Genomic DNA, 15544 nt, shown 5'->3' on the forward strand with positions numbered 1-15544 from the left:
GATAGATAGATAGATAGATATGAATAGATTAAATAGATAGATCCCTTGCTAGGATGTCAGATCATTTGCCATAATTAAAAAAAATGAACTCATCTAGCTAAATGATGTCTCCATGTCTCAATTTAGTGCCGGATAACGATATACTTCAGGTACATTTTTTCATAATCATAGAGGTGTGTTTTCTAAACACAGAACAAAAAAGAAGACCAGAACCAGTTTTGCTGTTCTGCATTATTACAAACAAAAGAATTGTTTTAGGAACAAATGAACTTGTTCTCACGCGTCTATTGTGTGTGTGTGTGTGTTTTTTTTTCGTGTGCGCAACTTGGTCCGGCGTACTTCGTTTTTATCGTGGGAAACTCTTCAACTTTGTCTTTAATTAGAATTCGACAAGTCTGGTAGGTCTGAATTAAATCAAGCCTTACACTTGCTGCATATTGGCGAGCTGGTTTGCATCAAGCGCCAAACAAGATGGAGATGATTTGCTCGAAGATTTTTCTGCTAGTAGCGTCGCAGGTGATTTTATTCGCATCTCCCGCGTCCACCGATGAAAAAATTGGCGACACGCAAGTTGCTTATGAATGGATCAAGCTGGACTTCATGTGGCCGAACGAGACGATCAAAAACAACTATATAACGACGGGAAAGTATATACCAGAGAATTGCATTCTCAGTGGATTGGAAGTCTTTGAGCACCAGGTACGTCTACTCTGTTACGTTTAATATTTTAATACGCAGTAGTAGTTCTCTCTCTCTCTCTCTCTCTCTCTCTCTCTCTCTCTCTCTCTCTCTCTCTCTTTCTATATATATATATATATATATATATATATATATATATATATATATATATACACACAGGGTGTCCACCCACAAAGTCTGGCTACATTATGTAGTCAGACTTTGTGGACACCCTGTATATATATTGCCTGGTCGTAAAATACGCTTAAATATGATGTTTTGAATGATGCAAATTTCTTATTTATTATTTGGTTGTAAATTGTGTATTGAGTCATATATTTTTTATTTACTCTGAAAAGTTGCAAATAAAGCACTAAAAAACAAAAAGTTAGGCACAAGGCCACTCAAAAATTGGTAAACATAGAACGATATCGATGACTATAATCGTTTTGTTGTATTTCATTGGCTTGGTTGGTGGAAAAAGTTCAAAAGAAAAAATCAAAATGTTAGTAAGACACTCTCAGCCCTCTCTAGGTGGTAGAACACGCACTGTTTTCCGGCTTATTGTGGGTCGAAAACAACCAGGTCATTCTCTACATGAGACTGGATTCTAGGCGGGATCAAAGAAAATGGTGTTGTGGGGTATGTGAAGTTGCTCCAAGATCACTTATTGGCGTGGCCGGGGACGAAAAAAAAAAAAAATATCGGGGCATGGGCATCTTGGAGGTTTCCTATCGGAGATGGTGTGGACTATTCACTCGGCTAGCTAAGAACCTAGTCTAAACACTTTTTAGGGGTCTAGAGTCCGGCAGGATCTGGACTGTGCTCGCCATTCTTAGGCGGGGAATACGAATTCCAACTTAGCACCGCTACGCATGCACAGACTCGCTGTCTTTATCCATCTTCGGTCAGAGGCCGCGGGATTTAATCTTTTCCAATCGTATCTGATCATTACCTTGGTGCTTGAAGAAGGGGGCCAGATCCTAATCAACAAAATATTCGACCCCGCGCTGATCTTTTTTTTTTTTGTGTATCGATATTCATCTTTTTATTTAAAAAGAAAATACAACTTTCTTATATATGGGTCGTGGAATTGCATTCACCTGCAAAAGAGTTAGCGAATTTGCATATTCTTTTCAACATTCATTTTAATTAATTCCCTATTAGGTTTTAAGGTTTCTTATGAGATGATCATCTTTATTAAACTATTGCGATATTCTACATACTTGCGTAATATTTGCGTAAAAAGCTTATAATAAGCACAAACTTCAATCTCTATATATTTATGTATGCGTATATATATTTGTTTAACAATTTTGCCTACCAAACTACTCTGTCAGTTTTTGGTCTACAGACATGAAACTTAATATATAGGGTATTTGTACCCATGCGAAATTTTATATTCGGGTTTTAACCGGGGAAAATCGTTGCAAAAGTGTGAAAATTAAAGAAATGGAATTTGCCAGGTGAAAATCGAACGACGCCATTACGAGTATGCATGCATAACGTAGTAGCTATTGATTCATGTTTTAATTTTTAGCCTTGCAACAAACATGTTTTTATAGCTCAGGCATTAACGTCAAATAAAAAAGTAAATCGTCAGCTAAACATTTTGGTTTCGATTCTCGGTGGTGGCGCACGACTCATTTTATTTTTTAAACTTTTTAAATCATTACTATATATTGAGTCCAATCTGCATGAATCAAAATATCATATTTAAGCGTATTTTACGACCGGGCAACGCCGAGCGGTCTGCTAGTATATATATATATAAAGGCTTTTGCGACAAGAAAAAAAAGGAACATTTCATCATTTAAAAATTATGGTTCTTGAATTTGTATTGTGTTGATGCTAAATATTTTTATTTTAAAAAAGAATCAAAAAAAAAAAAAAAAAAAAAAAAAATTGCACAGAATTGATCCTTAATCAACCCATTACTGGCGGGATGGGAATTATACGTTTTCCACAAGGATTTTTAGTGTTAACAACGAGATTTTGTTCATGTATCGTTAGTGTCATTTTGCTATAATGCACAGACAACGCCGATTAACCCTGCTTATTGACAATAAATGAGAGCCTTAAAGAAATGAAAATACTCGAAAAATAAATTTTATTTATAAGTTAAGATATTATTAGTTTAAGATATTATAAGCTTAAGATATATATTATAAAAAATCTTTAGATAGGAGTTAAACTCCTATCTAAAGAATCTTTGAAAATATTTCGTAAGATTGATAATTTTAGAAAAATGTTATAAACTATTTCAATTTCATTAAATTATTAAAATCGTTTTTTTTTTCCAACTTAGGCTTTCAGTCTAAGACACCTTTTTCAAAAAAGGCTGTTGTTTTTTTTGTTAATTTTTCTTTTTTTTTCTTTTCATTTTTTCTGGTGGTATTAACCCTGAGGGGTTACCCTTTGTGGCCAAAGAAAAGGATATGTCTGATGTTATTGACGATTGTTAAGTTATGTGTACGTTTGCGCGATTGCTCGAATTTTAAATTGGAGTGTGGTCACATTTCTAAAAAATATTATTTCGTAATGTTAATTTAAACATTTTAGAAAACTAAAAAATTTTATAAAATATTTTATTAAATGATTAAAATCATTTCTTTTCTGAAACTTCCGGTGTTTGCTTTTTAGATTAAAAAATCACACTAATATCTAGCTTTTCTTAGCCTTTTGGCTAAGAACAAAGTGTAATATCTGTTCCTATAATACACTTCACTTTTTCTGTCCTCGGTCAGTGGATAAGAAATCCTTCTAGACTAAGACATTTTTTTATTTTTGTTCCTATCCAGAGTGCCCGTTTTTGGGGAGCTGGAATTTCCCCACATTAAAAAACCGGTCATTGTGTCTAACTTTGCCCTGGTGGGGAGGCAAGTAAATAGGAACATCAACCTAAGCGAGCCAATGTTAACATAAACATATTGGCTATTCATTGCAAAACGTAGGACACTAAACAGAAAATATCTAGAAATGTCGTTTTGTGTTTGAAAAATGTGATTTTTTTTTAAATAAAAAGATGCGACTATTTTTTTTTTTTTTATATAAAGAAGTGTCTTGGCAATTGAGGCATTGATTTTTGGCTCAAATGGATTTGAACTATCACGATACACAAGTGAATATCTAAAGAACACAGTTGGATCACGGATTAGTCAACCAGAGTTCAGTACTGAACAAAAAGAAAAACGTATTAAAATTAACGGTTGCCGCCTGTGCTAATTTTAACGCTGGCTAAAGTTGATAGTCCGATTATTTAAAAAGTTCACAAGAAATCAAATTACGAAATCGTTTTCTTTGTGCTCATTTTGATTGAATGTGAATTCACATTTCCACATAGCTTTGCTCTATCAAATCCATTTTTTCTGTCACGTATTACGGTTTCTATTACAGCATATACACATACACACACATTGGCTTTCAGATTTGCACGGCTAGGGTTCCTTCCTTTTATCTATTTGCCTGTCTCGTACCAAAGGAACTTCAGCTTTTTTTTTCTATTTTAAATCCATCTTTATTCCTATAAAATTTTATATGCCAATTAATATATTACAGAATTGTTCTTCAGAGTAAGAGTTTTATAGTTTCATTATACTTATTACACACACACACACACACACACACACACACACACACACACACACACACACACACACACACACATTATACATCTTTAGCTTCATATCTCTACTTGTTCACTTTATTTTATGTATGTGTATGAGCAAATAAATTTTTTTGGTAGTATGAGTATGCACCTGTATATATATATATATATATATATATATATATATATATATATATATATATATATATATATATATATATACTAGCAAAAGTACCCTTCGGTGATTGGGTTCAAAACAGCCTACAGAAAATGAACTCTGATTTATGAAAGTATGATAGGTTATGAAAAGGAAGGGTTGTAAAGAGATAGCTTCGAATTTGGGGGTATCAAAACCAAAGCAAAATACGATGAAAGTAAAAGTAAAATAGATAAACCCCATAATTTATTATACCATACCTGTTCACACTGAAACACTTAACACAATATTCTGTGGATCTATATTAAAAAAAAACCTTGTTAAACTTTGTGACATATTTCCATTCTATGGAGGTCAGGTGCGAACGAACACCCCATAATTTTTATTATACCATATTTCTTCAAACTGAAACATAATTATCAAAGTATACTTACGGAGATAGATATCAAAAGTCTTTATTAAAGTCTGTGCCTATTTCCATTCTATGTAGGCCAGGCGCGAACGCAGACTCAACAATTTTATTATACCATCCCTATTTAAATTAAAACATACTTATCAAAGTATTCTTATGTACATCTATATCAAAAACACTTGTAAACGTTTTTTTTTAATTTTTAATTTTTTTATTTCCATACTTTGTGGACCAGGCGCGAACGCAGACCCCACAATTTTAATGAACTACCGTTCTGCAGGATCAAACATACCCATTCATGTGTCTCGATACATCTATCATTATATTTAATCAGTTTTTTTAAAATAATCAACCATATAGGAGCCTATTCGTGAACACACACACACACACACACACACACACATTCGGCTTTATATTATATTATATTATATTATATATATATATATATATATATATATATATATATATATATAAAATTATAGTCATTCAATGAATTTAAAGAAACTTTTTTGAAGTGAAATGTTTGAGTTTCATATCAAAGATTTTTATTATTCTAAGCAAGGCAAAGAATACTTTAGAAATTTTATCTCCTTATCCTTTGTCTTGCTTAGGATAATAAAAATCTTTGATATTAAACTCAAACATTTCACTTCAAAAAAGTTTTTTTTTAATTCATTAAATGACTATAATTTTATCTATTTGCTCTATCTTGTACATCGAGCAATTCTTATTTAGATGTGATAATACTTATAGAATATTACTGCCAGTAATATTTTGTAAATCTTATAATCACAGGTTTGCATACCAGCTGATTGTTAAATAACTTTATTCTGTAGTATATATATATATATATATATATATATATATATATATATATATATATATATATATATATATGCATGCATATATCCGTATGTGTATATGTATATATATATGTGTGTATGTATATGTATGCATCTATTACGCACGAGACACAGCGAAGATGACGCCAGCAAGCTAGTTCTCTGGATACCAACAGATGGACGCCCAAACTATGATAGAAGAAGAATGAGCTACATTGACAACCTGCTACAGGACACAGGATTGGAAAGCGCTCGAGACTTACAATGTCATGCGAGATCGAGAGAACTGGAGAAGTCGTGTATCTTCGGTGGTGAAGCGTCCTGAAAGACGACAAAGTTGATGAGATTTATATATGTGCATATATATATATATATATATATATATACATATATATATATATATATATATGTGTGTGTGTGTGTGTGTGTGTGTGTGTGTGTGTGTCGGTGTGTCGGTATGCATACATTAATTCATGTATGCACTTTACACTTGGACTGTCATATAAATAATGATTCTTATCTCCATCACATTAAATTGTTATTATTATTCACTAGGTACCCCCAACGCGCGCCACAGTTTTAACCCCCCCTTATATGTAACACCATGTAACCGTAATTTGATTTAATATTATCATCAGAACTTTTCTACCATTTAAAAGGAGAAGCTTCAAATAAATTGCTAATATTTTCCAAACATTTTTTACAGGATACAAAAATAATGAAAATGCGAGACAAAAATTGTGTTTACATCATCGACGCTTTAAAACAACGTTTTTATGTAGTGACGTTTTTTAAGCCGTAAACAAACCCATGTTTTAAAAATCTAGCAAAAATCAAATAACAGTCATATTTTCCTGAAATTTTCGCTATTTATTAATTATGAAATAATCTTACATAATAAAAGTAGGTTTCGTTAAATATATTAGAGGAAATATTTTTTTAGATGTTCTACCTCCATCCATATGTTATGTTACGAAAACTAAATGAAATAAATGTAGGTTCATAAAAATTTCAACATTTTTTAAAGCTGAAGCGATCACATAATTAAAAAAAAACACAGTTATTTTATAGATATATAAAATCCCGTTATTTATTTCACTTACCTTAAAGTGTAAATAAAAATGGACATAAAATCGATATTATATATTAAAAAAGAAAATAATAAAATGAACAATTTTTCTTGATATTTTTTCTCGGTAATATAAGTATTTGAATTACAACAACAACAAAAACATGAAAACATAATTCTAAAAATAATTATTTTTAAAAAGCTTTAAATGATATTAAATTCAAATATTACGGGATATGAAATTTAAACGAAGATTTTTTTTATAACAGGTTTCCAATAATAAAAATATATTCCTATAATTGAATATATGCCTCTTGAGATAATAAAAATTGCAAATCCAAAATCGACTTAAAAAATTACTTTTGATTTACTTATTTAATTGATACATTTTATTGATAGAGGGTGATCTTTATTTTTTGCGCTTTTTAAAAAAATAGAAGTACGGAGGCCTGTAATCAACATTATCTTTAAATACATAAATGTCAACAGAAAACGTTAAACTTGATTTTATTTTATTATCTCTCGTCTGTGTAGTTCGTTAATAAAAATCTATTTGTTTTGCAAAAGGTAAATCTTATATTGTTTTTTTTATCCATTTTTTATTGTAAATTTTATTTATTCATAAATTTCTGCATAAAAATCGTATAAGTTCATCGTTTAATGTATACATTTCGATTTCTTTGTGACTTTTTTCTCATATTTTTAAATCATTATACGGACTAGTTGCTTTTCGTAATATATGAGAAATTATTTTTTTTTATTTTATCGTGCTAAAATAATAACGTTAGTAGTTAGAAAGCCATTCTTAACATGGGAAGGAGTGGGAGTTTTGTAACTGTTTTGCACTTTCACCTAACAATTTGATTAAAAAATATCGAGAAACTTAAATTTAACTTGAAAATACAATATAAATACATAAGCATAAGTTTTATTATTATTATTATTATTATTATTATTATTATTATTATTATTATTATTATTATTATTATTATCTACGATTTGTTTGATGTAAAATGAAAAGAATAATCTTCAAATGTTAATTATTTTTTATTTAATATACAAATACTTATATTATTATTAATAATTACACTCTGTAATAACACAATATAAGCCAAACGGATTAATAAATACATAAATATTAAATTACTAATTTTTCTAAATCAATATAAATATGAAAATCCGATAGCAAAAAAAAAAAAAAAAAAATTCCATTAACCATTTTAGCACTAATGCCTATCCATAGAAATTGACACAGAATATACACAAAATGATGACGTTGCTGTTAATGTGACACAACGCTGTGGAGATACCTATTATTCACTCACTAGGAGTTTTCACAGACCATCATGAACGCATTTTCTGTGAGAACAATGTGTGGTGCTCCCTGGAGTCTGAGTGACAGCAAGTCTCCCCAGATTTCCAGTACTCTCCACCTTTTTCGATGTTATTTGCAAATTAATTTGCGTTATCGCAACAAGAGTTTACAATTGATTTTTCCAGCCATTGGTCTTCACTGGAATTTGAGTGACAATAAGCCTCTCTAAGGTTCCAGTCTTCCTTACACTCATCCAATGGAAGTCTGGTTAATGCTTTCTCTCCTCGGTTTTTCTATCCTCCTTGACCTTTCGACTATTTGGTGCAATGCCAATCATGTTGACGCCAGGGTTTTTTTATTGGTGGGGGGATGGAAAGGGAGGGGAAAGAGAAAGAGAGGGGGGAAGGGGGAATGGGCATATTTCATTTTTGGTGTACTAGTTCTCTTGGTTACGGCTTTTCATGTCATTTCTGTTGCAGTTTATATATATCTCTGCTTTGTGTTTGAACCATTTTTCAGCATGTTGGAGGAGTAGTCGTCTGCAGAGTTCCCATTGCACTGTCTTCCCCATGTAGTCTTGCCTGTTCTTAAATCCATTTTGGGCTAGTTGCTGAATTAATTTATTATGTGGTTTATTGTTTTGTCTCTCTGTCCACAGAGTCTACATTTACTGTTTTATTGTGCTTTATCTAATTTAGCATTAATGTGGTTAGTTATAATTGCGTTGTTCTGTGCAGCTGTCAGTAGGGGTTCTGTTTCTCTGTTCATGTGTCCTTTTCTTAGCCATATCCAGGTGCTTTTATGGTCCTCTTCTTTTGTTATTTTGATAAATCGTCCACTTTTCCCACTTTTCTTTTCTTATCTTTTTGTTTCTGGTTTCATCGTTTCTTGTATTGTTGTTCTTGGCGGTCTCTTTCGCTGCAGAGATCAATCTTTCTGTGTTTTGACTTATGTAATTTTCCAGTTTTTTGTGTCTTCTACACAGTCTTCTACGTTTATAAGTTCCTTTTCTTCTTCGCTCCTGTTCACATCAATCAGTCAATCAGTACATCGTCTTTTGGGTGTAATGCGTTGCGTATTATCACTAATTTCCTCGTCCTCTGATCAAGATATCTAAGTTCTTCTTTACTCCATCCTATGAACGGTCCAGAGTACTTTATTAGCTATATTGCCCAGATAATTATACCCTTAATTAAATTCCTACTATATAGCTTTGTTTCTAACAGTTTCCTCGTTCTTTCAATCTTAGCTTTCATTTCTGTAGATTTAATGGTATCAGCTACTAGCATTCCAAGATATTTGTAAGTGTCATTTTCACTGAGCACTCTCATCTTCTCTTGGTTGTGGAGTTCCATACCCTCTGATGTCTCTAGTTTCCCCTTTTTTCGTCTCTAATAAAGCACATTTTTCTATTCCAAATTCCATTCCAATATATTGGCTTAATATTTTGATTATGTTTATCAATTTTTCCAGTTTCTTTTTGATTTTAGCAAACAGTTTCAGGTCATCCATATACATGGGGTGGTTTATTCTTTTTTCTGTGTCTGTAAATTTGCATCCAACATTACATTTCCTCGGTATGTAGTTTAGTGACATCATGGCTATGGTAAACAGTAGTGGTGATAGTGAGTCTCCTTGGAAGATGCCTCTCTGTATTCTTATATCAGTCAGGTGCCGTCATCCAGCTGTCAGCTCCAGTTTCCAGGTTTCCATTGCTTTCTTAATAATATTAATAATCTTGTCAGATATCTTGTACATTCTTAGACATTCAATCATCCATGCTTGTGGGATTCTGTCGTAGGCTTTCTTGTAATCAATCCATGCCATGGTTATGTCTTTCCTGATTTTTATCGCTCAATATTCTTTATTTATAATAATAATAATAATAATAATAATAATAATAATTATTATTATTATTATTATTATTATTATTATTATTATTATTATTATTATTATTATCGGCGAACCTGTGGAAATTCCACAAGGGATTCATTCATATATAATATATTGGTGTTGGCTTTCTATAGATGTTCGGCGTAAATGGAGACGCTCTGATATTATTGTAGCTTTTTTTTTTGCTAAAACTGCAAAAGTATTTATAGCAGGAACGTAAAGTATGCTTAAATTGATATTTTAATTCTTGCAAATTTCGTATATATTGTTATAGAGTTAATGCTCTATCGATTTTTATATATTATAAAGCTGCGACCCCCCATATATATATATATATATATATATATATATATATATATATATATATATATATATATATATATATATATATATATATACATATATATATATCCGGGATAAGAGTAACGGAAATCCTCACAACCACATCCCAACAGTCACAAAGGTAACACTCAAGAACCAAACTCAGACAACCCACCTACACGCCAAACCCTCGTCACCGACCATACTGATATCCTCTCGACAACGGAGAGTGACCTTCTGTCCTTCCGTCCCAAGTTCGCCACCACACAGAAAATTACGGACAAAGTAAGACTAAACATAGAAACCCAGTTTTGTAGAACCGCTTATCATCTTAAATGGCTGTCTGCTCTAGCCTGCTCCAATGACACCAACCACAACCATTCGGATAATTTTAACACCTCATTTCCTGTATTTCAGCTTGATCACCCTTTACACCCACTCCCTAATAACCACCTCCTTGACATGAAACTTACAAGACTTAAGCACAAGATTTTCGCCATACTTAAACAAGAACAGCCGCGCATCATACCCAACTTGTCAACAGCCCAACACCTGACCCTGGAGTGCCTCAAAGAAAAAACTTCGTCTACCTATCCTCTGACAAAGGTAAAGAATTTTGTATCATCTCCCAAGACTCTTATGACTCCCTCGCCCAAGACCACCTTAGCAACACCAACCTCTACACCCCAGCCAACAATATCACTGTCACCCAAATAGAGAACACTATCAATAGAACCTGGTCACATATTTGCTCTCACAGAAATATTCCAAAACAATATAGACTAAACTTTACTACCAAAAACAGCAAACTCCCCACTTTTTACCACCTCATAAAAACTCACAAAAATAACCCCCACACACAAATCAAACCCATAGTTTCCAGCATCAACAGTCCTCTCTATAAGATCTCGTGGCTCATCTCTAGACTACTTAAACCCCTACTCTCTACCTTCCCAGCCCATGTCAACAGCTCTAACCAAGTCATCGACAGGCTTCACAGGTTACCTCCCCAACAATTGAGGCTTAACAGATACTCCTTCAGCCTGGACGTTGTCTCCCTGTATACTTCCATCCCGGCACACCCTGCCATCAACCTCATGGCTGACCTCATATCCTTCAATAACTTACACCGTTTTGGAATAACCCCGGCCGACATCCACCAACTTCTCCGAGTGATTGTTGACAACACATACTTCACATTTCTTAACCACACCTATAAGCAAATGTCTGGCCTACTCATGGGCTCTAGCCTCTCTGGTCTCCTAGCTATTGCTTATATGGATAGACTAGAAGGACAAGCACTCAGCACTTGTAACTCCTACCTTCTCTTCATGAGATATATAGATGACATCCTCATACTCACATGCTCCCGTGAAGAAGCCATCAAAATCTTCAACACATTTAACAATGCTGACCCCCACTTACAGTTCACCATAGAACACCCAGACAACTCTGGCTCTCTCTCACTCCTCGATTTCAAACTTAACATCAAAGAAAACGGCTCTATTTTCACAAAATTCTACAGGAAACCTGCCTGCAGACGTTTGTTTGTACACTTTAGATCCGCCTTACCCCTCAAAGACAAACTGAGCTATGCACACGCAGAGATTTCACGCATACGCAACAAGTGCACTAACACATCCGACAAAATCCTGCACACTAACAACTTCCTACACACATTCCATAAACGGCTATTCCAATTCTACCTTATCTTCACTCAAAAAAAAACCCCGCCAAACTCTCTCTAATACCTGTTTCCTCAAGCTCCCCTTCTTCAATGATAGAATCTCCTCTGCTATCCATAGAGCCATGAGAAGCTAGACATACAACTTATCCACACCAGCACCACCTTAAGACAGCACCTAACCCAGAAACACCCATCACATATACCCGACGCTTGCTCCATATCTAAATGTCCTATCAAAGATACAGGCATATGTTTGCGCACCCACGTGGTCTATGACCTGAAATGCACTAAATGCAACAAATCCTACATAGGGAGTACTACAAGACCACTACACCAACGCATTAAAGAACATATAAACACCAGAATCTCCTCATTCCACAAACATATTATCTCATGCAACAGCACACAACGTAATATTCGCGTTTATATCCTTGCCTCAGTCAGAAACGTTGGAAACCTTAGAAATGCCGAAGCACTCCTTATCTCGAAACACAAACCTTCCTTGAATAACAGACTAGAACTGAGCTCTCCCTTTATCCTTTGACCCCCTTATTACAAGGGAACCAGAGCAAAGACAATATACAAATTTGGAAAAAAAAAATATGAATATTAATATATATATATATATATATATATATATATATATATATATATATATATATATATATATATATAAATTGAAGTATATAGATTTAATAAATATAAGGGTAGCCATAGCAACAGCAAGATACAACATATAAAAATAAAAAATATATATATAAATTAAAAGTATATGTAATCCTAGAGAAAAAAAATAGCATGTAACAAACATGAAAAAAAAAATAGAAACACGAAATATAAAGCAAATACCCATACATAAACTGGGAAATAATACTATAACCACTAAGGATATATATATATATATATATATATATATATATATATATATATATATATATATATATATATATATGCAGGCCAGCAAAATAAAATATATTTATAGCAAGTCAATAAAATTTTCCAAAGAGAAAAAAATATATAAAGAAATTAGGTTCGACAGAGTTATCTCCCTTACGCTATAATTACTGAATATAGTATATATATATGGTATGTACGTATGGTATATGTGTGTTTATGTGTGTATGTGTATTATGTACGGGTGTCTGTGCATATGTGGTAGATATATATAATATATATATATATATGTTTGCTAAACTTTAGAAAGATAAAAACAGAAAGAAAAGAAAAGACACAAGTAATAAAGTTAAGCAGAATTATCTCCCTTACACTATAATTTACTCGGTACTGCAGTACTGCACATTTCAAAAGAAAATATGTAAATAAGTGCCTATATACGTAAAAAAGACAGAATATTATGGCTATAAAAGAACAAAACAAAACAAAACAAATAAAAATACATAAAAAACAAGCCCGAATTACCCCTTCTTTACACACAAATACAAATACATATAAAATAAAACAAAAAAAAACATAAAAACAAACTATAAACAAATGAACACAAAATAAAAACATCAACAACAACATCGAAATAAAAATATAATTTAATATATTAATACAAACTTGTATAAAACATATATATATATATATGTATATACATCTATAATAATAATAATAATAATAATAATAATAATAATAATAATAATAATAATAATAATAAAAGAGATAAATTATTTATAAAAACATAGATGACTTTAGTGTTATCAACTATGATTGAAATTGAATAAAAATCTTGATAAAATTATTTATTGCAAGAAATGGAATTCCATAACAATTAAACGACAGTCACTCGGATGAAAGCGTGACACACAAAATAAATAACACACATGCTATCCTATTAATATATAGATTGTTGTTGTTGTTGTTGTTGTTGTTGTTCTTCGTCTTCTTCTTATTTTATTATTGGCTCAAAAGGAGCTTTCATACAAGTCATCAAAGATCTCTCCTTGAAAACAACATGGGGTGTCCCCTGGAAGCTGAATGACAACAGGTCACCCCAGGTTTGCAGTACTCTCCACCTCTTTCGATAATATTTGCAAATGAATTTGCGCTATCGCAACAGCCGCTTACCATTGATTTCTCACTGGCAGCGGCCATTGGTTTCAACTGGAATTTGAGTAGCAATAAGTCTCCCCAAAGTCTAAGTTCTCTTCGCACTTATCTAGCGGAAGTCAGGTCACTCCTCGGTCTTTCCATCCTCCTTGATCCTTCTCGGCTATTTGGTATACCTCTTTGGGGTCGGGTGATGGGGCAATACGAGAGGGGGAGGGGATAAAGAGCTTATAGATATACACCTTTTATGTTCTTTGTTCCATGTAACGGTTCTTCATATTTTGTCTCTGCAGCAGATTGACCGGCTTATGTGTCTCATGTATATCAGTCTCCGCATTCAAGGCTTTTTCTTAATATTTCAGTTGTTTTTATTATTGTATTCATTGTATCTTTGCAGCCATTCCTCTGATTCCAATTTCTCCCAATTAGGTCTTTGCTCCTTTAATTGAAAAAAAAAATTAGGGTTTGAATTACATTTTTCAAGTAGTTATAAGCTTCGAAAGATAGTAAGTTGAATTATTTAAGTCCATTCACGCATTTTTAATGGCGGCTTTTGATACACCTATCGGTGTACATATATAAATTTATGCGTACGCGTTACTATGAGACCATGGTTAAAATGATTATTAATAACTCCATCAGATTCTTCTTCTTCTTCTTCTTCTTCTTCTTCTTCTTCTTCTTCTTCTTATTATTATTATTATTATTATTATTATTATTTGTTATGGTGAGATATGTAACCATCACCGGAACATTTTAAATAAGGGACAGTATCACCGGTCATCAGATATACAAGAAGAGAGACTCTACACTACAATACTAAACACTACACATTGTTTCTCTGTAAATACGTTAATAAACTTCCCTTCCTTTTATTTGAAACTACAGTACATATTTATTCCTTTATATTTCCTTCACGAAATCCTTTATCTTAATTATCCCTATATTATCGCCAGCATAGAATATATCAATTGACGACATTTACTTAAAAAAAAAAAAAAAAAAAGAACATGGTGCCCGAGGAATTTTTTTTCTCTCAAAGTTTACATCCAGTTGAAGGAAAAAGCGAAAGACTGATGGCTGGCGCCAGTTTACGGAAGTGAAAATAATTTTTATGTTCTTATTGTTGAGCTAAACAACATTTTTCTTTCTTTGAACTTCGGAAAAGTTGACGCCATAACAATTGTTTGAATTTTCTTCATGAGAAGTATTTTTCAACTTGTTTTACAAATTCGTTTTTGAAAAGCGATCCAGATGTGTTTTGTTTTGGTTAATACAATAAAAAACAACAAAATGAACAGTACTATGGGAACTGTTTTTCCTTCATAAGAAAATTTTTAAAAAGAAGTTTACGACGAAGTTTAAGACGAAAAGGATCTCTTGAAATTTGTAAAGTGTTGATATTTTGTACAGTGAATTTTTCTGAACATTTCTCAGTGTTGACAATTTTTTTTGTAACAAAATCTGTGAAGGTGAGCATTTTGTTTTTGAACAAAATTTTCTGTATATGTTGA

General features: G+C 32.3%; 1 protein-coding gene across 1 annotated transcript in view; it reads left to right on the top strand.

The window, feature by feature from the left end:
- Positions 1–272: 272 nt before the first annotated feature.
- The window catches only part of LOC145291360 (protein yellow-like), a 101573-nt gene continuing 86301 nt past the window's right edge, over positions 273–15544 (top strand). Inside the window, exon 1 of the mRNA XM_080137133.1 lies at positions 273–699. Within this exon, the coding sequence (XP_079993259.1) occupies positions 472–699 (228 nt within the window). The 5' untranslated portion in view covers positions 273–471. The remainder of the gene's footprint in view (positions 700–15544) is intronic.

This window comes from Euprymna scolopes, chromosome 12 (genome assembly GCF_053919585.1).
Source record: "Euprymna scolopes isolate OS-2025 chromosome 12, ASM5391958v1, whole genome shotgun sequence".
Taxonomy (NCBI): Eukaryota; Metazoa; Mollusca; class Cephalopoda; order Sepiida; family Sepiolidae; genus Euprymna; species Euprymna scolopes.